At 39.7% G+C, this 27780-nt stretch overlaps 1 protein-coding gene across 4 annotated transcripts in view; it reads right to left on the reverse strand.

The window, feature by feature from the left end:
• TEK (TEK receptor tyrosine kinase) overlaps positions 1 to 27780 on the reverse strand; it is a 123197-nt gene that overhangs the window by 18152 nt on the left and 77265 nt on the right. Inside the window, exons 10-17 of one of the 4 annotated variants that reach the window (XM_019034171.4) lie at positions 22815 to 22976; positions 20886 to 21020; positions 15913 to 16197; positions 10365 to 10664; positions 8419 to 8570; positions 6688 to 6898; positions 4237 to 4347; positions 580 to 770 (exon numbers count right to left, since the gene is read on the reverse strand). In XM_019034171.4, coding sequence (XP_018889716.1) covers positions 580 to 770; positions 4237 to 4347; positions 6688 to 6898; positions 8419 to 8570; positions 10365 to 10664; positions 15913 to 16197; positions 20886 to 21020; positions 22815 to 22976 — 1547 coding nt within the window. Of the gene's footprint in view, positions 1 to 579; positions 771 to 4236; positions 4348 to 6687; positions 6899 to 8415; positions 8571 to 10364; positions 10665 to 15912; positions 16198 to 20885; positions 21021 to 22814; positions 22977 to 27780 lie in introns of all 4 variants that reach the window. The other 3 variants (XM_004047894.5, XM_055350817.2, XM_055350816.2) reach the window with 3 other exon arrangements.

Below are 27780 nucleotides of genomic sequence, written 5' to 3' on the forward strand. Positions count from 1 at the left end.
TTTTTGAAAACATTATGTATTTTCAGCCTAATGAAAGCCCCAGGGCTGAAAACTTTGGGGAATAGGAAAGAAAACAATAGTATAAAAAAGGATTTTAAAAAGTCACAATCCAGTTCCCTTAAAGTTCTCCTCCAAAATTCCCTGGTAATGGATTCTGCCAAATGACACACCACATCTTGGCAGAAGAATTTCAGAAAATGAACAAATAAAAAACACAGGTTGTTAAATCCTCCAGCTGTAATGTAGTGTGTCTCTGTTATTACACTTTATTTAGAGGCAAACCAGGCTAAGAGAGCTTAAGGTACCTCGCTACATATTAGGAAAATTATAAAATTTGCATATATGAAATTAGATAGAAGAAAATTATAAAATTTTCATAATTATGAAAATTGCTAGATAAACATATGTTAGTATTAATTTTTATTTAAATAGATGGACTATTCACAGAGAGATTAAAATGAGGGAGATTTTAAGAAGGAGTTAAAGAAGAGAGGTTGACAGACCCTACAAACATATTGAAACTGACTTTAGAGGGAACTCCACAGGAAAGATATCCAAAGCGAAGTCCTCCAGACAAACCTGTTTTTGGCTCAAGTAGTCCATGCCCCGGGCCACGTCGGCAGCGAAGTGGAGGAGCTGCTGGGAGGACAGTGTGGACGCAGTGCTATTGGCAATGGCAAATGCTGGGTCCGTCTCCAGCACACGGCTCTTGCGCAGGAAGTCCAGAAGGTTTCCATGGGGCGCGTACTCAATGGCCAGGTACAAGTAGCCTGTAGGGAAGGAAGAGAGCATCGACTCATCAGTGGCCCTGAACAGCTGTGACATTTAAGAGATGTGCTGTGGAAATTGCCTATAAACTCCATTTTGTCTAAAAAACACATCTAGCAACACCACCCAGGGAGCACTGGGGGACAGGAGGAAGACAGGTGACACCCTCCTGCAATACTCAAAAGGGGCCAGGCTGCAACGCTTGGTTTTGCTCCTTCCCACCCCCTCTCCATTCCTACCAAACCTGCACTCACACAGAGGGCTTCCTGAAATGCTTTTACCCACTCAGTAATAACAGTAGAATGAGTCAAAGCACGCTCTTCCAGATCTCAGACACGTTCTTCACATCACCTTTTCATTTGCATTCCATTTTGATCAAGGAGCTTAGTAACATGAGCCAGGCATGTTATTCTAGTCTGCCTCTAGCTATTCCTGAGGTTGTTATTATTTTTCAACAATTAAATATCCATGTGGAAGGAGCCACAACAGGTAACTTTCTCTCCTGCCTTCTACTCCTCCTCAAAACCCATACTAAGTCACCATATTGCTGATTGGGTCTCTGGCCACCAGAGGTTAGTTTCAAAGATTGCATTTTGCTTCAAGATACCAGAAAACTCAAGCTTTTAGGAAAAATAAAACAATAGTTCCTAGAAAAACTTACTTATGGTTCATTGTCACTTTTTTGTTCCAAATCATTTTTTTTTTAAATAAAACATTATTTGCCCAGTTTTGTTACTTTTGTTTTGTTGGAATTTTTAAAAAATAAATTATCCCCTTGTAAAATTTTTTTTAAAGGGAATTTACTTGCTAAAAACATCGACATTTATACCTAGTAAAATGTAAAGTTATTTTACTGGTTTTTTTTAAAGAAGAATTTTTTGGGCAAACCATGTTTTTAAAATGATGTATGAATTAGAACTTGAAGCCCAGTGCAGTGGCTCACACTTGTAATCCCGGCACTCTGGGAGGCCAAGGCAGATGGATTGCTTGAGCCCAGGAGTTTGAGACCAGCTTGGGCAGTATACTGAGACCTAATCTCTACAAAAAATAAAAATAAAATAAAAATTAGCCAAGCATGGTGGTACATCCCTGTAGTCCCAGCTACTTGGGAGTACTTAGGCTGAAGTGGGAAGACTGCTTGAGCCCAAGGATGGGGAGGCTGCAGTGGACTGACATCGTGCTACTGCACTCCAGACTGGGGTGCAGAGTGAGACCCTATCTATCTCAAAAAAAAAAAAAAGCTTGAAAGATCTTCTAAGAAACTGAAATTCTAGCAAAAAAAGAAAACTAATATTGAAACCTGTTGCACTATAATGAAAGTTAGACCTAAATTATGGTATACATGTGCTTTCTCACATCTTTACTGAATTATTTTAAAATAATTTAAATATGTATTTATTAATAAAGATAAAGGTAAATAATTTACCTTAAATACATATATATACACATATATTCATATATATACACATATATTCATATATATACACATATTCATATATGTACACATATATATTCATATATACATATATTCACATATATATACACATACATATATTCATATATATATATATATTTTTAAACCGAGTCTCTCTCTGTCGCCTGGGCTGAAGTGCAGTGGCGTGATCTCGGCTCACTGCAACCTCCGCCTCCCAGGTTCAAGCAATTCTCCTGCCTCAGCCTCCCAAGTAGCTGGGACTACAGGCGTGCGCCACTACACCCAGTTAATTTTGGTATTTTTAGTAGAGACAGGGTTTTCACCATGTTGGTTGGCCAGGATGGTCTCGACATCTTGACCTTGTGATCTGCCTGCCTCGGCCTCCCAAAGTGCTGGGATTATAGGCGTGAGCCACCACGCCCGGCCTATCTTAAAATTTTAAGAGCCAACTATGTGCTAATGTGATGACGAAGCAAAATTTTAAGGGATATATTTTTGTTGTTGCGTTTTTTTTTCCCACCAAGGAAGCTGCATTAATATCATGGTTTATTCTCTCCCAAAAGACCAACTGCAACCAGATGAAGTAAACATAACCTCAAGATTTTATTGTCCTCAGAATAAAACAAAAGCTGAAACTTAGAACTGGATCAACTGGCCATTTCTCTTCTTATCTACTCCTAGTGCAAACTGCCTGGATCCCTTAAGAGCCAGCATTCTCTCAGATCTGCAGTGGGGTCAACACTAAAGCCTCAGCACAGTCTTCTTTGTAGTTTTAGCCTTTTTCCAGAAAACTGGTTTAGTCTGTCCACCACGGCCACTTGGCTTCCTGTCATAACACCACTTTCCCTGGGCATCCAGAGAATCCTTGCCCTTTTGTACTGTGTCATTTGTAGGGTTTGTACAGAAAGTCAGGCAGGTTTTAAGAACACTCACCATGTTTGTGGGAGTGCTATCAGCAAGGACAGCAGGGTGTGTGTGTGTGTGTGGTATGTGTGTGTGTGTAACTTTCATTTATACTCCTGTGCCATGCTCATTACTGTTTTCAGGAAGTAGCTCAAAAAATAAATGTCATTACTTCATTATTTAACCTAAGGGACATGATCTGGCTTTCAGAATTACACCCTTATTGGATCATAGAATGATAAATTGTTTGAAGCACCAGTATTTTTAGTTTAATAAATTGAGGAAATGGAAGTAGTCTCTTTTCTATTGTTGGTGTTTGTGCTGCAAAGTCAACAAGAGGCTGTCAAGTTTGTAAATAATTACTGCATGGAGCTTTTTGTGGGAGCAAACTTTTCCATGAGAAGTGAAGTTTAAGCAGAGATTCAGAACTACGAGGCCATGCTGCATGCAGAGGTAAACCCATAGAAGATTTTTGTTGTTACCTACTCACTCACCAGTAATTACATGCATTACAGTAGAAAGTACTCAATAAACATTTGAATTAATAACATAAATTTAACTTTAAATGCATGTGCAACACAGGATAGTTGTAAAGCTCCATTGTAATTGTACATGAAAGCATTCTGGATAAAAACAAAGCACTATTGCATGAAAGCTTCTTATAATTATTTTTAAAATCCAACCATCCTTAGTTTTCATATTACAGTAGATTGCTGGCATTCATGGCTTTTAACATTCAGAATACCAATTCCCTGGGTTTCCAGGAAAAATGTAAAGGTAGGCAATTAAGAAGCTGATGGTGGGGGCTCCCCTACTATAATAGCAGTGGTAGTGGAGAAAACCTCTGCATGGCCAAGGATGGGGCAGGTAGGAGCCATGAATACCTTTGGGCAGTAATGGCTGAACCACATCAGAGGCTAAATAGTCCAGCCTCGGCACCTCCCTCCAAAAACAAGGCAAACCACAGCACAGTCTATAAATGGGACTAGACAGACATTCAGATAGAAGATGCAACTTTAAAAAAAAATAGGCAACATTCTTAAGATCATTATCATCTTTCCTTATATCCATATGGAATTTGTCTGTTTTATAAAAACTCTGGCAGGAAAGACAGGAAAAGAGCATCTTACCTCGATGTTCACATGCTCCTAAGAGATTGATGATGTTTGGATGGTGTCCAAGTTTACAAAGAACTTCCAGTTCTCCTGCAAAGTCCCTGTGATCATCTTTGGAGGCATATTCTGGGAAGAAAGTCAAGGGTTGTGATTCTTCTTTGTTATACCTTTTCACAATCAGCTGTCCCGTCCTGCCCCCTAAGAACCTTTAGGTACCCTCAGTCACCATCATCAACTGTATACAACCAAAGACATTACTCTAAAGTAGAGTTTCTCGGCCTTGGCACTATTGACACTGGGCTGATAATTCCTTTGCAGGGGCCTGTCCTGTGCATGGTAAGATGTTTTGCAGCCATCCTGGCCTCTACTAACTTAGATACCAATAGCCAATCAAAAATGTTTCCAGATATTGCCAAATGCCCCCATGGGCAAAATCACCCCTGGATGAGAACCACTACTCTAAAGTTTTCTTGTTGAAGCTCCCAGATCCTCAGGTAAATGACTTGGTAGAGGTGGAGCTGTATCATCTTTTAGATTTTAGCTCTTCCAGCTAAATCTAGCATCCAGAGACAACTGAGGAATAGAACCAAAGTTTCCATGAAACATCACCAATAATGCATGCCTCTTTGTTCACTAATTGTAACTTATTTTTTACAAACCAGTCTCAATCTGGTTGATTGAGCTAAACAAATCAAATCCAAATGGTATCTTATGGAAGTTGCATGGGAATCAGGACACTGAGTTGCATCTGCTTCTATTCTTTTTGCCTTGTCTCTCCACTAGCACTTTAACCAGAGGGAGAACCCAGCAGGCACCAGAATGAAGAGAAGGCTATTGGTTGGTGCATAAACTGATCAGTCTTGAGTCAGGGACAATGAGCTATTGCTGCTTTTATAAAAAAGAAAAAACACATTGTGTGGCAAGGGTAGGAGTGAGGTGCTGGTGGCCATAAACATGGCTGCTCATGCTTAGAAACTGTGACAATCATCTCATGAGGGGCTAATGGTACTCATAAGTCAAGTGCTCTGTTCATACTACAGAAGCCTCACGGAGGGTCAATATCTTGGGAATATTTTTTTAAAGTTCTTTATAGTGAGGTTGTCCACTTCGGTAACTGCCCTTCTTTGGATGCACTGCTTTGCCTGCAGGATTTATCTGCCCTGGTGCCTTATTAAGCTATTTTCCCTCTTCACATGGGCACAAGGTAGAAAATCAGGCTCACAACAGATCCCAATAAAAACTGCCTTCATAAGATTCTACACCCCTCTCCTCTCACTATCCTCACTGCTCCCCAAAACTCCCTGTGACTAAAGCAGCAAAACAGAAAAGGGATTTCTGGCTGTTTTGCAAGTAGTTTGTATTGTTTTTAAAGAAACATATTGCTGTTTCTAATCATAGACAATATTTTGTTTTGTTAGTCTTCTTAACAATGCAGAAAGCAGAGATGATTTAATAAGATTTAGAGGTAATTCATAGATTCAATAGTGTGGTCCAAAAAAAAAAGAAAAATCTGCCAGCATCCTTAGAGAGCTCTTAAGATGGAGCTGCACAATGATAATAGTTCATCATATTCTCTGCTTTAATGCACCACATTCCAAGCCTGTATTTTGTAAAATCAATAGTGCAGCCTCACAGTCAAGTCTTACACAAACTGCTCTTTCCCACAGAAGAGAAGACAGCTAGCTAATTTGCCAGTGAACTAGTCATTCTGCTTTCTCTGAAGATATTATCAAATATTATTAGATGGGTAGGTACCAAACAGTCTTGAGATGAACAAAGCTGGAAAAGATTTAGTTCTTATGACCTTAAATCAGTGGTTTTCTCTGCAAACTTGAGTGTACAGAGGAACCATTGAGAAAGCCACTTAAGAACACAGATTTTCATATGCTACCCAAGAAACTCAGATGTAGTCAAACAAGGAGTAGAAGAAACCCAATTGAATGCATTTCTAACAGTGTCCCCAGGAACTTATATGCAGTTAACCTATGAAGACTGTGGTTTGCAAAATGTGGTCCCCAAACCCACAAGATAGCATCACTGGAAAAGTAATGAAAAATGCAGATTCTCTGGCCCTGCCCTAAACTGAGTCAGAAATTGTGGGGTAGGGCCCAACAGCCTGTTTTTAAACAAGGCTTCCAGGTGATTCTGATGCACACTCAATTTTGAGAAGCATTGCTTTAAGAGAAACAACGATGCTCTGCAAAAGTTAGCCATATATGACCAAGAATCTATAGTATCTCATCCCAATGAATCAAGACAGTGATGTTTAAATGGCTCCTGCCTTTGTATTGATATCCTGACTATCACAGGCTCAACTTCAAAGGAAGCACAACCTTCAGTTGCAAATAACAGCTATGTCTGATACCATGCCAATTTTTGGTAAGACCATAGAGGAAAGAATCAGCAGGAAATCAAGTTTTCTCCACACCCTCACGCAATGCTGACTCTATCTGGTCAACCACTGACCTTTCATTCTTTTGATGGCAGCATCCATCCGTAACCCATCCTTCTTGATGCGCGCCTTAAGAACTTGGCCAAAATTGCCCTCCCCAATCACATCTTGAAATTTGATGTCATTCCAGTCAAGCACTGGATAAATTGTAGGATCTGGGTTGTTTTTGACCTTCCTGTTTAGGGCCAGAGTTCCTGAGTTGAACTGCACAGCTGGTTCTTCCCTCTGGAAAAATAATTATTTCATCATTTTGTGTCAGGATTTTTCATAATTCTAAGGGGCATAATGTCTTCTGATTGGCATCCACACCAGATGAAAAAAGAAATAGTATATTTAATTCTAGACTGGAAAGGGAAATAGGTTTTCATCACAAAGGCCTGCCCTGATAAACCAGCTGCCAACAGGGCTGCACGGGCACAATTCTGGGCCTCCCCAGAAAAGCTTGTTGATTAGCAATGTCTGTAAAGGGTGACGGAGGAAGGAGTAACAGTACATATGCCATGTGTTTGCCATCCTTGCGTTAGTTGTACGTGAGTTCCCTACGGTGCTGTGAAATGAGCAAGTGTTCAGTTCTGGTTTGGAAACTAACTTGGAGAGCCTATGTGGGGCAGCCACAGGATGTACCTCAGTGAGAGCTTTCTTAGCATTATCTTGATCCTACTCTATTTTTAGTGCACACTCTTTCTCTCTCGTGGTAAGGCTTAGAATCTCTAAGTCCACTCTGGCCACAAGATGATTGAAGCTTAGAGCCAAACCCAACACAGTATCTCTTTCTCCTGAATTCAAATAGCTGCTGGTGCTACCATGAAAAAGCACCGGTATTTTGACAGGCTCCAGCACTCCCAACCCCCTTGCTGGCCCTTCTTCTCCAGCGACAGCCTGAGTTGAGCCAGCTCTGGCATGGAGTCAGATAGTGAAGTTCCTCTTGTCCTCCGTGGAAGGGAAACTCGGGGACTCATGCACATGGGGTACACCTCATTTGAATCATTGCACTCAATGCATTATATACAGAATTGATAAAGTCTGGTTCAAATTAATTTTACAGGGCCTGAACCCACAAACTAGATACATTTTCAGGCTTTAGTATACCAAAAGAACTCAAATAAGATGCCTCTTGGTAAAGTGTGATTTTTATAGGCCTTTGCTACTGGTTAGAATTCCTAGATGAAAAAAAAAATGAGGCAATAGCAAGTGCCAGGAACTCTGACTTCAGACTGAGGGTACACAGGAATGGAAGACACACACACGTATATATAATTCTTACACATACGAGGGGTGATAAGATTGAGGGACTTACTAGAAAGAAATGGGAACTGGAAATAGGCAAATGTGAGGAAAACTTGTCTAATATATTACATCATTACCTATCTCACTGAGATCTGGTTACCCTCTGTGCTTCCTTACCAAAAATGTTCAATTTATTCTGTTGCAAGATATCATCTCTGGGGACTTACTACTAGGATGACCATATGTCTCATTTCAGCAGGCAGGGGCAGACCTAGTTTCCTGCATAATTTACTAAGAGCACCCTTTTCACTCTTAAAATTGTTCTGGTTTGGATAAGAAATTATAAAGTCATACTTTTTATCTCCCATTTCATAATGAAAGCCAAAGAGAAGATGAGGCTTGCCTAAGGGAAATATTTACTTTATAAGTAAATTTCCTGGTCCATATCTTTAAAGTGAAGGTTCTGCCTGTACTTGGACTTGCCCTTATTAGCTAGTAGGAAGATGAGACACTACCACGTTTTGGAAGGCTTGGGCCATTCTCCTTTGCACATTTGCCCTCTTCAATTGCAATATGATCAGAAAGGCCAACAGCACAGTCAGGCAGGTCATTCCAGCAGAGCCAAGGATGGCTATAAGCAGCATCTTCCCCCCTCCGAGGTCCGCTGGTGCTGTGCAGGAAGACAGAGGTGAAGCAGGTAGTTTAGTTTACATAGAGAAACAGACCCACACCGTATGTGGGAGAAGACACAGTGTAATGGGAACTTAACAGCAGCCCTAACCCTGCCACCTAACCACTACATGACCTTGGGCTACTCATTTATATTCCAAACTCAGTGGAGATGAGTCTGACTCACAGGGTTGTAATAAGATTTAAAAAAAAAAAAACATGCAAAAGTGCTGTTACAATTAGCCATATGCTAATCATTAGTTGTCATTTGTTCAACTTTTATTTCCAAGTAGAATCCCAAGCAAATGAACAATGTTGAATAATAGGGAGAATTACTACAGGTATAACTTTGAGAGAGTGACTAAACCTCCCTAAACCTCAATTTCCCCACCTAGAAATGCTTTAAAGTTCAATGATGCTAAGAGCTTACAGTCTATCAGGTATTTTGTTGTGTTTGTCTTGTTTTAACGAGTTAATGAAGAAAACCTAATGATACCCAATAGAAGAAGAGAGAGGGAGGGAGGAAGACAGGAAAAGACAGAGGAAAAATTAAATTTAGGGCTCAGGTCAAAATAAACTATTAAAGACTATGGTCAAATCTATTTCTTTTCCTTATTTAAATAAAATTAAACTCGATACATTTTTATTAGCAATAGCACACAGAACATGATCCCGTCCTCTTAAAAGTATCCCTCTCTTCTCATTTATCTTTTCTTCTATCTCTATATATGTACAGATACAGAGATGTCTAGAATGGTGAGAAACTTTTGGTTTTGTCTTGTTTTAAAATTTTTCTCTTGGTATTTTATGTATAGCTTGAATTTAGGAAGTTACATTTCGCCAAAACACAAGTAATTACAAAAATGGGGCATTCACTAAGAGTGTGACCTGAAAACCATGATTTTCTATATTTGGCAGACTCTTCATTCCTTGAACATTTCAAAAATGTTCCAAAGAATCAGCACTGTTAAAGCGACTTGTTTGATTTTGTTTCTTAAGGTCTAGGTAATCCTCCAAGAGAACCAAGAAGTTTTCAGATTTAGTTATAGTATTTTCTTTAAAAACAGACTGTAATCCAGATCATAAATTTTCAAAACTTGCCTCTAACGTGCCTCCATCTACATTCTCTGGCACACATTGTACACAACACAGAGAGCCGGGAGGTGCCTCTGCACAGACTTGAAGTCAATCCTCCTGCTGCAGCTCCACCCACATGGGACCCTTGTTCACTTAATTACACTCAACAGACTTTATCAATCACAAATGGTGGGCACAGTATGGCATCCGGAGAGGATCTCTATCTAGCTCAAAGCACGTACTTTTTCTGGGGTTGGGGTTAGTGGTGGACATGGAGACCTAATAACCTGCATCAGTAAAGTAGAAGAAGACTCAGAATTGCACAGTGTCATCCAAGCTAAAAAAGGAGTGTTTAAGGAAGAATGGAGCATGGTTCTTGGAGCCTCCTACTGGAGCTCTTGCATAGCCTGCCTTCTATAAGCAGCTCCCACATTCTTCTTTCTCCTAGGAATTAAAATTCATATTCCTCAGAGCTTTCTTCTTAGATTGCTGGATGGGGTGTGCTGATAGACTGATCTATTCTAAGGTTCAACAATAGAAAACGGACCAACAGGGATCCTTCTCAGAGGCATTTTGATATTAAGGACCTCTCTGTAAATGCCTGTCCATTCAACCACCGACTTTTCATAGGCTTTCATCTCACAGGCCTGTCCTGATAAACCAGCTGCCTATAGGGCTGCATGGTAATCCTATGTAAATACCTGTCCATTCAACCAACCTTGAGATTCTGGGAGGGTCACCAGTTCATGAGAAAAGGCTGGGTTGCTTGACCCTATGTTGTTCTCTGCAAAAATGTCCACCTGGTATGCTGTTTCAGGCTCTAGGCCCTTGAGCTGATACTGAGTGATGGTGGCATTCTTTATCTTCACATCAATGTGCTGGTCTTCATTCTTGCCTTGAACCTTGTAACGGATAGTAATAGAAGAAATAGAATAGCCATCCAATATTGTCCAAGAAATCACAGCCGAGGAGTGTGTGATGTTGGAAATCTTGATGTTTTCTGGTTGAGGAGGAAGAACTAGAAATTAAACAGAAAAAAGATTCACTTAAGTTATACTGCCATGGCTTAGATCATTACGCTTTTGAGATAGAGTTCATGTCAGCTCATGAAAGGCAAACAGATGTTTTCTCATATGGTATCCCAATCAATTGGTAGTGGCTACCCAGTAGCCACTACCCAGTAGTCTACTCCATGCAGACTTGAAAGAGTGGCACAGACAGAGAAATGGCAACACATATCATCTATTTGTCATCTTGACACTAAATGAAGGCCTTAGAAATTATGTTATTCCACAAACCTGTATTTACTATTCTTGATGCTGGGAAGAATGGAAAGCTTCTGAGGGCTGGCATTTATATAGTGCTTACAATATGGCAGGCATTGATCTAGTCTCTTGTATATATTAACTCACTTCCTCTTCATAGCAATCTTTCTGTAAGTGCTGAGGTCTGGAGGGATTAAGTGACTTAGCCATGGTGACACTACTGTTAAGTAGAAGAAACAAGATTCAACTCCTGGCAGGCTGGCTCTGTAGTCCATAGTCTTAGTGTCATGTGGTCTGTCCTTGCCCTCAATTTATGGAGCAGCAGGCAGGTCAGTGTATACATGAGAAAATGTGCTAATAACTTTTAGTAGACAAAGTATTATAGGGATTTGGGGAAAAGGGGAATCACATTCCATTCAGGGACACAGGCAGGATGAGAAAGAGATGCCTTGAGGTTTTCCACATGTGAAGATGACAGGCACCGCAGCATCACTACATTCTCACTCAAACTCTAAAGGGCACAGGCTAGAAGGGAAGTTCGTGACCCAATAAAGGCTAAGCCTATTTGATCCAGGAAAAGAATGGATTCGAGCTCTTGTCCTTAATAGTAACTGTACCTTACATTTATGAGGCTATTTACAATGTGCTTCTACATGCAGACACTCTCTTGACTTGTATAACCACACAGTACTGAGATTTTTATGATCCACATTTTAGAGATGAGAAAACTGAGACTTCAAAAGTTTAAGGGGTTTGTACTCGTCCCAGTAGGCGAATAGTAGACATAGGCTGTTTCATTCCATACACCATTGTTTCTCCACATGAAAGTTACTGCTTATAAACAAATTAGAACCTTAGAGAAGTATCTCAAGGTACATCCTTTCTATTTTAAATTTCTTCTTTTCATTATGTTGACTCCCCCTTGTTACTCTTTAGGGGACTGTGGCAATTTATGAGAATTAGGTATTGGATTTAGAACCTTCCAAATCTGATTGTTATGTTCTATGTCCAGCAGATGGTACAGTATCCAAAAATCACAATTAATCAACAGTATGTCTTAACTTTCTTTACATCCAGTACCAAGTCTTTTGTATCTTTTTATAAAAATATACAATAGCCTTTCTTCCCACAGGAGATTGAAGGAGTAATAGAAATACCAACATTTTCAGATTACTGTGATCACATAGTTAATATTTGTATAGTTGTGGCTCAAAAAATTCAACTTCATAAACCAGTGAGTGCTCTTCTAAGCCTGTCACAAAAAGCAGCAGGTGTCTTTCAGACGCTTGTTAGAAAAATAATGAATGTAATTTTTGTGCCAACTAAAAATCATAAATTTGCATCTACCAACTTATCCATTTTATGCCTGAAAGGAGTCATTCTTAGGGATAGCTCAATAAACCTTTGATTTAAATTCAGCGGGTCTGGACCCAGCAATCTACATTTTAGCAGGTTCTCCGGGTGACTCTACAATAGATTCTCAAATGCTTTAGGAAACACTAATCAGACCTTAAACAATTTGGAAATGGGATATCACTACTTAAAGAACCTCTAGAAGCATAGTTGCTTTGAAGCAGTGGGTCGCCCATCCAAAGAGACAAGTGCAAGACATTTGTAGCATGGTGGGGGGAAAAATAGAACTAAGATGTGGATTAGAATCCTAATCCCCATGCCATACTAGTTCCATGATTTTGGGCAAGTCACTTACCCTCCTCTGTGCCTCAGGTCCCTCATCTGTTAACTGTGATAATCATTCTTACTCTACCTTCCTCAAAAAGTCATTGTAAGGGTCAAATACTCCCCATGTAAATGTTTTCCAACAAGAAAACATAACACACATATATTATTTTTAACATGTGATTGGGGTGATACGCCAAATCTAATTCACTCCACTTCTTACCCCTGGACCAGATGGAATTGCTAGGCTGGAAACCAACACAAACTTTATAACTGGAAGTATTAATTTTACTTATGAACATACATGATCAGTCAATGACAACACAGCATATTAACAAATATTTTCAGGTAAAAATGAGATGTTCTCATTCACATCCTCCTTCCTCGGATTTCCTGACCCTATAGGGATCAACTCCTACCCTGCCAATCTCACATCCCTACTACCACCACTAGCATTGACCCTCCATCAAACTTCATACAATCATCCAAGGCAAGTCGACTCCCAGTGACTATTAACTAGTTTTTGTTTAATCCTATAAATATGATAATGATAGTGTGATTCTGAGATTGTATCATTCTAATGAGGATGAAACTTATGTAGTTTAGGTGAGTGAGCACCTAAGATAATTTTGAAATAGGAAATAGTGATTCATCCCACAGTTACTGACATTTCACAAGTTTATAGTTAATATGCTGGAAATGGTACAGGAACAAACAGATCAATGGAAGGGAACAGAACATCCAGAAATAGATGCAAAATGAATATGAGAACCCGGCATATGATACAGAAAGCATCACAACTCACCATGGGGACTACTCAATACGTGGCATTGGGACCACTGACATGCCATATGTGAATAAATAAGATTAAAATAAAAATATTAAAATATACTGTACCCCAAAATAACATTTTTATATCTTAAAGACCTAAATACACAAAACAACACTAGTACTACTAGGAAAAACACAGAGAATATGTTTATGACCTTGGGATAGGGAATAATTCCAAAATGCAAAAAGTATAAATCACACAGGCAAATACTGACAGGTCCAACTGCATCAAAATGTCAAGTGTCTGTGGGTTAAAAGCCACCACAAACAAGGTTACAATAAAGGGATTAGGAGAATATATTTGCAATACACATAACAAAGTATTTAGATTACACAAATAATTTTTACAAATCAGTAAGAAAGACAACCTATTCCAAATGAGCAAAGGATATCAATAAGTATATCAAAAAAGAGGACATCCAGTATATCAATAAATAAGTATATCAAAAAAGAAGACAATTAACATAAAAAGATGCTCACCTTTGCTAGCTATCAAGGAAATCAAAATTGAAATTAACAATGAGGCACCATATTTTGCTTTTGAGATATGCAAAGTAAAAAGGTGTGACACTATCACGTGATATAGGGAAAGGATATAGACATAGAGATGGGTATAAGGAAAATGGCACTGTCATACACTCCTGAACATAGTACACACTGACTAACCACTTTAGAGGGAAATAGCCCATGAGTTCCACCACCGGACTTGTTCCTAGAAAAACTCTCACACCTGTCTATGCACATGGAGACATGCATAAGAATGGGCATTGCATTTTGTTCATGATAGTAAAAAATGAAAAAACCTACATCTCCCTCTAAAAGGGAGAGGATGAATGACAAGATACATTCATAAGGTAGAATATTATACAGAAGTTAAAATTACATGCATCAAAGCTAAATAAACATGGATAGATAAAATCCATAATGTTCATTCAAAAAATGAAGAATGATATGTATGCATGTGTATAGTTTCAGAGATATTAAAATTATAGAACATTGGGCTTGGCACAGTGGCTCATGCCTGTAATTCCAGCACTTTGGGAGGCGAAGGCGGGAGGATTGCTTGAGCCCAGGAGTTCCAGACCAGCCTGGGCAACATAGGGAGATCCCAGCTCTACAAAAAAAATTAAAAAAAAATACTCAGGTGTGGTGGCGTGTGCCTGTGGTCCCAGCTACTCAGGAGGCTGAGGTGGGAGGATTGCTTGGGCCCAGGAAGCCAAGGCTGCAGAAGCCATAATGGCACCACTGCTCACCAGCCTGGGCAACAGAGCAAGACCTTGTCTCAAAAAATATATATATACAACATTAAATTAAAATATACTTAACAAACTCATAATTTCGGTTGTCTCTTGGGAGAGGGGAACAGAAATGGAATAGGGATAACAGTTGCAGGAGATACTGATATACCTGTAGTGGGTTATTATGTAAGTCAACAACAAATGCTGAAAGCAAATATGACAAAATGTTAACAGTTGTTAATTCTGGATGGTAGGAATGTGATTGTTCATTGTGTTACTCTTAGCATGATTCTGCACCTTGGAAATTTCACAGAATTAAACATTATATATGAAGAATCCCTAAACACTGACAAAACAATTCAGACTTTCATAAGTCACTGATGCAATAAAAGAGTGGCCAAAGAAACACTGAGCCAGCTTCCACACCTGTTCCTGAGGAAGTGGAGAACCAGCTGCAAAGACAGCCTCAGACTCTGGGAGCTGGCAAGGGACCACATAATCTCCCATCCAGGCCTGACCCTGCTTAGCTTCCAGGATCAACGAGATCCAGCATGTTCAGGGTGGTAAGGCCATAGACCACATGATCCTGACTTCAGTGGTAGTTGTGTGTGGCCAAGAAATAGTTTACCTTTCCAAGGGTTCCAAATGCACACAGTTCTAATTTCAGTGAATCAAAATAAAACTCTCTGCTTAGTAATGAATAGACTTTCAATACTACAAAGAAACCCAAGAAATTCCCATAAATTTTAAATGACCAATCTGAAATAGAGAAAAGCCTGAAATGCAAAATACTTTGGGAAAAAAAAGTGATTACTCCTAGATAAATCTTTAAACTTTTAAAATTACCTGTTTTCAAGGGGTTTCAAGCAAAGTTATTTGGTTTTTATGATTAGGAAAGACCCATCTGGAATTAACTGACATCTGTGTACATGTAGATATATGATAATTCTTCAAAACTACCCCACAAATGGTTCAACAAGCCCTAGAAAACCTTCTTCTTGTTACTAATTTACTAAATAAACAACTGCACACCAAGGGAAGGTAAATTTTAGCACAGACCTGAATTATTGCAAATCCAAATATATGTTATATATTGCAAGTTATTAAAACGACTAGGTGGGAGGCACTAATTAGCCTTCTCTCACAACTAACTTTCTTTCTTAATTTCCAATAGTCTTGAAGTGACGTTAGCTAAGTCTGCATGGTGGTAGCCCCTTATTGCTCACATGAGGCTGGAGCAGCATGAATTACTTACTGTCACTAAGGGTCCAAGCAGTGAGATCTTCACTCCATTCCCCCTGGGCCTTGGTGTTGACTCTAGCTCGGACCACGTACTGCTCCCTGGGATGTAAGTTGTTAAGTAGCACCGAAGTCAAGTTGCCTGGAACTTTAATATTCTGCTGATCACTTTTTTGCACAGACCTTCTCTCCACTTCAACATAAAAGTCATCTTCCGAGCTTGGAAATATTGGTTGCCAGGTCAAATTTAGAGTGGTCTGACTTTTAGGCAGGAGATTTAGACCTCTTGGAGGAGGGAGTCCTAGGAGAATCCAGAAAAATCATTATTTTTATATATGGCTGATATAGTTTGGATTAGTGTCCCCACCCAAATCTCATATTGAAATGTAATCCCCAGTGTTGGAGGTGGGGCCTGGTGGGAGGTGATTGGTTGATGAGTGTGACTTCCCATGAATGGTTTAGCACCATCCCCCTTGGTGCTGTCCTCCTGATACCGAGTGAGTTCTGATGAAATCTGGTCATTTGAAAGTATATAAAAGGCCCCAGTGTGTGATGTTCCCCTTCCTGTTTCCATATGTTCTCATTGTTCAATTGTTGGGGGAGGGGGGAGGGATAGCATTAGGAGATATACCTAATGCTAAATGACGAGTTAATGGGTGCAGCACACCAACATGGCACATGTATACATATGTAACTAACCTGCACGTTGTGCACATGTACCCTAAAACGTAAAGTATAATAAAAAATAAAAAAATAAAATAAACAGGAGCTTTGTCAGAAAATAAAATGTTAAATAATTTCCATGGAAAAATAAATAAATTATGAAACAGTAAAAAAAAAAAAAAAGTGTATAGCACTGCCCCCGCCCCTTCACTCTTTTGCTCCTGCTTTCACCAGGCAAAGTGCCTGCTCCCACTTTGCCTTCTGCCATGAGTAAAAGATCCCTCAGGCCTCCCCAAAAGCAGATGCTTCCTATACAGCATGCAGAACCATGAGCCAATGGTTACGGTTTTTACTGTTTGGTTTGGTAAAAAGCCAAGCCTCTTTTCTTCTAAATTACCCAGTCTCAGGTATTTCTTTATAGCAATGCAAGTACAGACTAATACAAGGGTACAGGCAATGACAGCACTAAAGGGCACCTTTTAAGAGTAACCTTGGCTTCTAGAATAAGATACAACTTCATAAGCTATCAAAGAAACACAAGCAAGTGGCCCATATGATACTTTTTTTCCTACCAAAATGATTCATTACATTATTTATAATAGCAAACAATTGGAAGAAACCTAAACACTCAAAATAGGAAACTGCTTTCATAAATTATGATATAGCCATTCAGTGGAAAAATAGATAACTAGGAAAAGTATGAAAGCCCAATAAAAAGACTTCAAGTCCATGTAGGTATGCTAAAAGTTATGTCTACAATGGTGAAGGATAGGAAGGAAACGATAAAAATCAAAACAGTAGATTTGCCAAGGTTATGGGATTATGGGCGAGTATCTACCGTTTCTGTTACCATTTTGAGCAATACATTGTAAAGCAATTTAGGGGTTCCTTCCCCTTAGCAGGATTTTCAGAAATCATACAGCTGTGGTGGCAGGGCCAGGCCTATTCCTGCTCTGATCACATCAAGGTATCCGCTACGACTACGTGATGCCTGGCCATAATCACCCACAGGAGCCTGGGCTACCAAGACATCACTGAATAGAAAAATATGGGTTTTAAAATCAGAGAGACAGGAACATGCCACTTTACTTTTGCAACCTTGGGCAAATTCATAATCTCTCCAAGTTCACCTGTAAAATAAAATTAAAATATCCATCTTCCAGACTCAGGAGTAATAAGTGAGACAACGGATGTGAAAATGCTTGGAAGGTGTTAGGGGCTCTATTAACACTGGTTTCCTCCCTCCCTTCCTTCTTTCAAGATGTCTTATGTCACTGGACAAAGGAGGAAATAGTGTGTTTTCAGTTAATAATAGTAAATTGATTTTTAAATTCCAGATATGAAGTCCTTCCAAAACGTAGGATAGAGATCCTCTGATTCATGCATTCTCAGTAGGGACACAATCACTCCTATGGGGCAAAAAAATTTGTTCTTGGTGTATGAGAAAATTTCAGATTACTACAATTGTTTACAGAGGACCATAATACAGAAACAGATATAGAGCATATCTGTGGTATTAAAATTTCACGGAAGGCAGGATCTACTAGGATAAACGTTATCTGAAACAGCTCACTGGGGATGAGCAATACATTTTTTTTAAAGGTTGAGAAACACTGCTCTTACTCTTGGTTCAAGGTGAGAGGAAGGGTCTGTTTCCATCTACTGGGAATTAAGTCCCACCAGCCTGGTTCTGACTACCCTCAGACTAGTGAGAACCAGCAGCTAGGCATGCATTTTCTTGGCATTATGCAAAAGGTCTGATGGCCCTTTCTCTGTAACCTTTGCAAATGGAGAGAGGTGATGCCATCTCCTCTTGTTAACCTCTGAAGTTTAACCTCCAAAATAGCCACCCAGAGTGGTTTAGGCAGGTTTGCAATGACAAAGGAGAATGGGGAGTTGATATTTTGGAGAATACATTTACACCTCCTAATCCTGTGCCTGGTACAGAAGAGTAACTCAATAAATAGTCATTTCCCCTTTTCCCGCCCTTTGGGAACATGATTACCCCATATGCCTCCCTGTCTGCCCCTTTCTGCACTATGTTCAGAAAGTGTTCTCCTCCTTCCCCTCCCAGACTCCCTGGCCTTCACCATCTCAATCAACACACATAAACAGTGCAACTGCCAGATGAAATGAAAAGCAAACATCAGCAAAATTCAAATGATGGGAAAAGAAGAACCTTCAATAATCCCCTTCCCGCCTACCCCTGAGAACTACTTTGAAATATTCTGAGAGACCTCCTGGCTGGAACATATTCTGAGGGCTGAAGACAGTACAGTGTGGGGCTGTGAAGTGTTTTATGTTCTGTTCCATAAATACTTTCCATCTGAGTCAGTTTATGCTCTTCCCCTTTTGACTCACCAACAGTGACTTGAGAGAGAATTAACTACCATTTGCCTTTTAGCAGTAACATGATGACATATCAGGGATCCCTTGGGTCATGGTTGTAGAGGTCCCTTTTTCCTCTCTATATAGTTTCTGGGTTTATTTTTTATATTCACAACCAGGTGGGTCCCCAAGCAGCCATTTCTTACTTGTGTGTAATGCTTCTATAAGCCTCAGAGTAGCTTTTGAGTCTCATTTGGTTCTTTAAGGATGCTGCTAGTAACATAAAAACTAGGTGGGTGGTGTGAAGGAAGGATGTTTCTGTTAAGGGTGCACAATCTCTGCAGAAGAAAAGTGGATGTTCTTCCTGGTTTTTTCACTCAATCATAACATATCCTTCTACTTTTAGTAAATGGAGTAAAACACAGGCAAATATGTGAACTGGGATAATAAGCTGGTGCCTTTGGGATTCTAGGTAGAAATAATAATTGGAGAAACAAAAAGATATGGAGCCTGGACTGGGAGTGGTGGCTCATCCCTGTAATCCTAACACTTTGAGAGGCCAAGCCTGGGGGACTGCTTGAGGCAGGAGTTTAAGACCAGCCTGGGCAACAAAGCAAGACCCCGTCTCTACAAAAAAAATTTTTTTAAGTAGCCAGATGTGGTGGTGTGCCTGTAGTCCCAGCTACTCAGGAAGCTGAGGTGGGAGGATGACTTGAGCCCAGGAGATAGAGGCTGTAACGAGTGTTGATCAAACCACTGCACTCTCCAGCGTGAGTGACAGAGCAAGATCCTGGCTCTAAAAGACAAAGATATGAAGCCCCAAGATTTAGTATGGTGATGCATCTTACTGTTATTAAGTACTCTGAGTCTCTATTTTCAATCTATAAAATACGGAAGATGATAATTCTTACTACTTTCCTAGGTGATATAAATCAAATATATATGAAGTTGAAAGTATAAAGCACTGACCAAGAGATAGTAACAGAATGGTTATACACAGTGAACAATTCAAAGAACCAGGAATGGAACCTTACAAAAGATCACTCCAGTATTTCAATGGAGGGTACCTGGGTAACAGAAAGCTGGAGGTCAGGTTAGCATCAAGGAGGCTTCACAAAGTTAATTAACGCAATAGAAGGCCAGTCAATACCAAACACCACTGAGAAATCAAGAAATAATTTTACACTTGTTATCTAGAACACGTGGACCCAGGACCAGCAGCATCACTTGGGAACCTACTAGAAATGCAAATTATTGAACCCCGGCCCCATCCTCACCTCAAAACCATTGAATCCGAAACTCTGGGGATGAGGCCCAGAAATATCTTTTAACAAACTCTCTGAGTGATTCTGATGGACACTTAGGTTTGAGAACCACTGATTTAGAAAAGGGAGGTAAATATAAGAAATAGCTTAAGGAGATGAAAGTGGCTACCTATAGGAAGCAGGACTGGGAGGTGGAGGGTGGAGCAGGAGAATGCTGTTCTTTAGATAAAAGCTTCTTATTCTATTTGATGTCATGACTCTGACCATGAATTACTTTGAAAAATTGGAAATTATTTTTGAAAATAAATAAACTGGGACTTCTAAAATATGCCTGTGGCAAGAGCCTGGTCTGGGCCCTTAAGATGGAAACAGGAAGCCAGTGATAAGATGCAGGAGCTGAAGCTCAGCACAGTTGCTGCTGTGTAAATCCCAGCTCCTAGGGGAGGCCCTGCCTTCCTGAAGGCTCATCTGCTTCCTTCTCTGTCCCTACAGAGTGCTGCAGACCTCCTCCCCCAGGGAGACAGACCAGGAGTCCAACCCAAATAAAGGAACAGTTTGGCTTGAAGTTGCTAGCCTTCCTGTCACTTTCCCACCCATTCAAAAGCAAACTCCTGCCACCTCCATCCCCACCCACCCACTCACCCACCACCACCCTTCCTGGTCTTCCTTCCTCTTTCCCCTTCCTCCCCCTCCCACCCAGCTCATGAATAAATGCCTGTTGGCTTCCACTGACCGATAGAAGCTGTTGTGAAGCGTCTCACAGGTCCAGGATGCCCTTCCCCACCCTCTCCACGACGGACCAGTTGCACACAGAGTTCATATTCTGTCCGAGGTTCCAAATAGTTGAGTGTAACAATCTCATTTGTCACTGAGAAGAGAAAACGTCCAGGAAACTTAAGTTGGCATTCTCTTACATTCCTTAAGCTGGGGTTGTTGTTATTGCGATGTGAACTAATTTTAGGTTTTCAAAACTACGTCTTAGTGAAACAGAGAGGCAATTCCATCTTCAAGGCCTCATCCTTCCTAATATGAGGAAAATTAGGCTTTTGAAATGTTTCCAGGTTACAATGTACACATTAAAGTGTGCATTTCTGTGCCACTTACACATTTCTGCTCTGGTGCTTTTGTCTTTTCATTTGTAGAATAAAACCTCACAAATCTTCTATATGGAATACCAGATTGGGGGAATACTCAATTAGAATAATTTAATTGCTACTGTTTTCAGGTATGTACACTGATTGCAATCAAGCTATCAAGAGAAAAAGATGCTTAGGAGGTTTGCTCAAAATGACCAGAAAACTGATTTGTAATGGTCATACTATTACAATGAAGCATTCTGAAGTCCTTGAAAATAGCACCCATAAAACAAATGGTATCTGTCTCTTTTCTCCTTACCTATTTGCTTTAGTCAGCCTCTGTTTCTCCACGGATATTGCAAAGATAAATTTCTGCCTTATCATATGATAAATTCCTACTTGGTAAGAAAAAAGCTGGGATGTGTTTAACACTTCTTAGAAGACCCCTTTGTGGATGTCCACTTGTAGAAAAAGGTGATGGATTATTACCACCATATGACAGCGAAAGACCTAGCCATTGATGTCGGAAACAGCAATTCAGCAAATCAGCCTGACGTCCCTGGAATTCTGAATTTTGATAGAATCTACAATAGTATGTGAAGGACTCAGTAATAATACCATTTTATTCGGTCTACCCAGGTCAGCTAGTGTTATTCAGCCCAAAACCCTCCTCCTCTTCTCTTTTTTTTTTCCATAGTTTTCTTAATTATCTCCATATAGTGAATAGAGGATCATTTTAAGGAAATCATAGGCATAGTAAGACAAAGGTATGGGCGGAGGAGGACATGCTGCCTACAAGCATGTTAGTGGCAGGTCTTTTTACAGGATGGTCCAATTGAAGCAGCATGGTCACTGATAATGCTCTTTGCTTTTTAAAATTGTGATTTTACATTATCATACAACAAATGTAATTTGTGTTTCAAAATAAATTCAACTGTTTTCATGAACTTTCGGCGTTTTGTCACATTTTGTTCAATTATTTTTTTCTTTCAGGAAGTTAGGGGAGGGGTCTGTAGCTCTCTTTGCCTGTCCTTGTCCTCCCCCAAGCCCATTCCAGTCTGCCACAGCCCAAACTTTGCAGGTTCAAATTCCTTCAAAAATCTCTCTGTGTTAAGAGTCTGCAGGACAGGGCAAGACATGAAATAAGAAAAGGAATAAACAACTCAATACAGCAGCAACAATCACCCCCAGGATTTAGGCAGATTAAGCCTCTCTCCCCTTCCAGCAGGCTCTGGACTTTCCTGCTACCATATTCATGGCATAAACAAGTGCCTTTCCCCATGACCAGCCAAGATAGAATAACTAAAAACAGGACTGTAGATCCAGAAAGAAATATTGATATAGATAGTAACTCATGGTGTGAGCTGGTTCTGTGTTCTAGAGCACACAGTGACTTCAGAAAGTTAGCCCCAGAGCTCAGGGGTCCCCTGCACTCTCTCTTGAATACTCTGAAACAGAATCCTCTGCAACAGCCTCCACCTTGATGTAGAGGATTGAGGCAGGGAGAAGGGAATTTCTAGATTTGGAGAAAAATAATTCTCCTGGTGCCACATCCCCAGCTGGCATCTATCCTGTCCAAAGCTTACCTTGAATATGTTGCCAAGCCTCATAGTGATTAACGGGTTTGTATAGAAGCTTCTTGGATTTGATTGGTCCATCCCCAAAGTAAGGCTCAGAGCTGATGTTGATGACAGCAAAGTTATGTCCAGTGTCAATCACGTTTGGGGCATTCAGGGGCTTTGGAAGAACTAAATACAATTTCAGAAGGCAGATTAGTCCTTCGGCTTTGAGGTTTTGTGATTGTTCTTAGGTAGAGGTAGAAGATATGTTTTACATGTCCAACAAAGTCCTCTTAAAGTTTTCTGCTCAGACTCAGTGAGATCACCTGCTCTCTAAGCTCTCTGCTTTGCTTTTGCTTCCCCAACCCATTATCCTCAAAGTGCTTCCTTAAAATAAATGTGCCCCTTTGCTCAAGACCCTTCAATGGATTCTCATCACACGTAGGATAAAATCAAAAATTCATACCGTGACCAGCCAGTCCTTGAGCGATTAAGCCCCTGCCCACTCTCCAGCCTCCTCTTCCCCTCACCTAGTATCCTCCAGTCCCACTGACCTTTCACTTCATCCAACTAACAAAGCACGAACCTCCTTTCTTTAGACTGATTGTGGATGTCTCTCTTCTGCAAGGAATGCTCCACCTCCCATTATTCTCCCAGTTAATTCTTAGCTCTGATGTGAATATTTCACAGGTGGCTATCATAGAAACTGAATTAAGGTATTGTATACTTTCACAGAACCTCTACTTTTCCTTCATGGTGATTTTTAGGGTTTATTACTCTTTGTAGTATGATTATTTGATTATTTGATATTGGTCTTTCTTCTAGATCATAATTCATTCTCTCTCTCTATATATATCTCTCTCTTTCAACCAAACAACTCAAATTTATTATAGTTCTAGAAGTCAGAAGTCAGACATGGGTCTCACTGTGATAAAATTAAGGCATTAGCAAGGCTGTGTTCCTTTCTGGAGGCTTAGGAGATAATCTGTTTCCTCATTCTTTCTAGCTTCTAGAGACCGCCTGCATTCCCTGGCTCAAGGCTCCTTCCTATCCCTTCAAAGTCTACAACATCAGGCCTCTCTGATCCTTCTTTGACCACCACATCTCTGACTATTGTCAGGAAAGTTTCTCTACTTTTAATGACTCAAGGGATTGGAGTGGGTCCACTCAGATAATCTAAAACAATCCCCCCATCTCAAAGACCACGTATTCTCAATGGGGATGACAGCGCCCCAGAAACAATGAAAATTGGTTCTTGGAGGATGCAAAAATTTTAGATATTACAATGGGTTGCAGCCCGCCAAAGAGCCATAGTACATAAAGAGATATAAAGTACATCTGTGATAATAAAATCTTATGGTGATGAGGGAGAGTTCTGGAGTACAATTTCTAAAAGAGCTCCTTAGTGGGATGATGATAAAAAGGTTGTGAAACACCACACTACACTCTAAATTCCATTAGGGCAAAGACTGTGTAGTTTGTTCACCAGCACCGACCAGATGCTGAATTACTGTTTGTGAAGTGAATTTCCAATGAGCTCTATAGTTCCCTTGGCCCAGCCTTCTTAGAAATGCATAACTCGTTTTGTTTTTCCTCCCCAAGAGTGTGTATTATACAGTGCAGAACCTTTCAGATTTCAGAGGACATTGCAATGTTCAGTAATTTTTCCTTTTCTTTCTGTCTCAATGCTTTGGTTCACCTTCCTTAGACATAACCTTCAAGTCTTTGCTCAAATATCTTCTCAGGAAGGCTTGACTACCCTATTTAAAATTACAGTCACCACTCCAGCCCTGCCCCAGCATTCTGTACCCCCATTTCTGCTTTAATTTTCTCCAAGACACTCAGCATTTTAGTGAACTGTACATTTTACTTATTTATTTGCTCACTGTTTATCTCCCTGTGGGAATGTAAGCTCCATGATGAGTCTTTTTCCCCCTGTATTATTCACTGCTCTATTCCCAGTGCCTAGAACAGGGGCTGAAACATAATAGGCCTAAAGGAAATTCTATTGACTAAGTGACGACTTAGGAAGTTGTCCAAGGTCAGGATAATAAAGCCAGTAAGAAGCAGTATCCCCTAACTGGAGGCAGATCATGCCAATATTAAGTTAGATAAGTCTGAGTACACATTTCACTTAGGCTAGAAAGGAGGGCAGTGCTGTAAGTAAATTTGTTCAAGTAATGCTTTCCTTGTATGATAAAATAAGGCCACCCCTTTCTTTAAACCAGCAGATGCACATTTTATTACAGCCATTAATGTCAGTCTGTGATACTTTTACAAGGGCTTAAAAATTGCTACAAAGGCTTCCTCTTAGTAATCTACCATTTTATTTTTTGCCTTTTAATCATTTTTACTGAGATGGAACATACACATTGTAAAGCGTGAATATCTTAAGTGTATTTAGCTCAAGGGACTTTACCTATGTGTACACCCATGTAACCACCACTCAGATTAAGATAGAAAATATTCCCAGCCCTCCAGAAGGCACCTGTGTGCCCTTTTCCAGTCAATATCCTCTACCCAGAGGTAGCCTCTATTCTGACTTCTATGACTGAAGATTAGTATTGCCTGTTCTTTAGCTTTATATAAATGGAATCATAAAGCATGTACTTTCTTTCACTGGTTATCATGTTTGCAAGATTCATCCATACTGTTGCAGAAATTAATTCTTTTTTATTACTGTTTAATATTCCTCTGCATGATTTTATCGGCTAAATTGTATTCCCCTCAAATCACACGTTAAAGTCTTAACCCCTAGTACCTCAGGATGTAACCGTATCTGGACATAAGGCCTTTAAAGAATTAATTAATTTAGAATAAGTTTATTAGGGTTTGCCATAATCCAATATGACTGGTGTCCTTGTAAGAGGATTAAATTAGGACACAAGTACAAAGGGAAGACCCTGTACCTGTCCTAATTTAATCTCCCTGTGAAGATACAGGGAGACAATGGCCATCTACAAGCCAAAGAGAGAAGCCGCAGAAGAAATAAACTCTGTTGATGCCTTGATCTTGGACTTGTAGCCCCCAGAATTATGAGAAAATAAATTCCTGTTGCTTAAGCCACTCAGCCTGTAGTATTTTGTTATGGCACCCTAGCAAACTAATACATATGAATATACTACAATTTGTGATTTGTGTATCCTTTCTAATGTTGATGGACATTTGAGTTAATTTCAGTTTGGGGCTACTATGAATACAATTGCTCTGAACATTCTTGAAGATGTCTTTTTTGAACATAATACAGCCATTCTTTTGAGCATATACCTAGGGGTAGAACTGCTGGTTCACAGGCTAAGTAAATGTTTAGGTTTAGTACAAGTTGCCAGCTTTCCAAAGTGACTGTATCAATCTGTACACTGGTGTTAAAGCCTAGTATCTGTTTTTGTAAATACTATAATAAAAGATGCTGATTAAATTGATTAAATTCCCTAATGGCTATTTACATTTTATGGCTGCCAGTCAATGTGACAGCAAAGAGACAGCAGTGACTTAGGACTGGAGACGCTTCTACACATTGATGTTGTGTGCCGTGTCTTTCACTACAAACTAAAAACTAGACCCAGTGACTCTTCTGTGTATTCACCACATGGTTTGTTTTGGACGTATGTCCATGGGTAGCAAACATTCCCAGAAGCTTAAAAGTAGGGTAATTTTTCTTGTCTGCATATCATTTCCTTTCTTCCAAGAACATGCAAGATGCAAGAAATTGTTTTAATCATGTGAATGTTCTACCAAATAAAACAGATTTGGGTTCTTTCCTATAACCAAAAGTAATAATAAGAAGGAGGATTCTGAGGTGGTTCATATGGATTCTCAGGGCACAGAATCCAAATCTATGGGGTTGCATTTACACTACTGTTGTTATTGGCCTTTAAAAAACAGATTATATTCTGAGTATTTACAGCATTTCATTTATAGAAGTTACCTCTGAGATCTCCCAAGAGATTACTAATGAAGTAACGAAAGGGGGCCAAATACAAATCAACTTTGGTCACCTCACAGTCTCCTCCTCTGTAACACAAGAGACTCAGAAAGCAAAATGGTCCAGAAGAGATAGTGCTGGGTTTGGAGTCAGAAGATCCAGGTTTAATACTAAGATTTGTGCTTACAATGTGTGCTACTGTATAAAGTTGACCCTTTGTATCTGTGGGTTCACATCTGTGGATCAGCCAACTGTGGATCAAAAATACTCAGAAAACAAATTGCGTCTGAACATGTAGAGACTTTTTTTCTTGTCATTATTCTCTAAACAATACAGGATAGCAACTATTTACAGAGCATTTACAATGTATCAGAAATTACAAGTAATCTTAGCCTAGTATCTTTCCTAGAATATATGCCAGAGAGCTGTTAGGTATTCTTGTCTAAAAAGGTGATTAAGTAACTTGCGGATTTAAAATTCCTTGCTGTAGCTATGTACACCAGCCAAGTTAACGTGGACTTACCTCCATTTTAGTTCTTCCACTCAAGCCACGAATCTACACACAAACACTCAGATTAATTTGAATTTTGAAATACTAATTTACAGCAGGAAAAATGCCCACAGCCCTGAATGTGAAAAGACATTCATGTTAATTATATAGCATAGCCTGGGCTTCTTATTAAGTGAGTAATCCTCAAAATAGGGATTCTCCAAATAATTCTCTACAATAATGAATAGGAAGTCACAACGTCAATGCTAACCTTCTTGTGAAACATAATCACTACCAGATATGTTGTGCCAGACACAACTCCAAGTATTGTATGTGTTTAACAAGGCTTCACAATAACCCTAAGAGGTACCTAAATTATGCTTCATTTGCAAATACAGAGACACTCAGAAAGGTAACTTCATTTGGTCAAGGCCACCCACAAGATTATGAGCTGTTAGGGACAAAATCAAACCTGGGGCTGTGTGACTCCACAGTTCATACTCTTAATTTCTTCACTCTAGTTTCATGCATATAATTTTTTAAAGGCTTACTATCCTGGAAATTACCCCGAAGGTATT

The sequence above is a fragment of the Gorilla gorilla genome, chromosome 13, assembly GCF_029281585.2.
Source record: "Gorilla gorilla gorilla isolate KB3781 chromosome 13, NHGRI_mGorGor1-v2.1_pri, whole genome shotgun sequence".
In the NCBI taxonomy this organism is placed as follows: domain Eukaryota; kingdom Metazoa; phylum Chordata; class Mammalia; order Primates; family Hominidae; genus Gorilla; species Gorilla gorilla.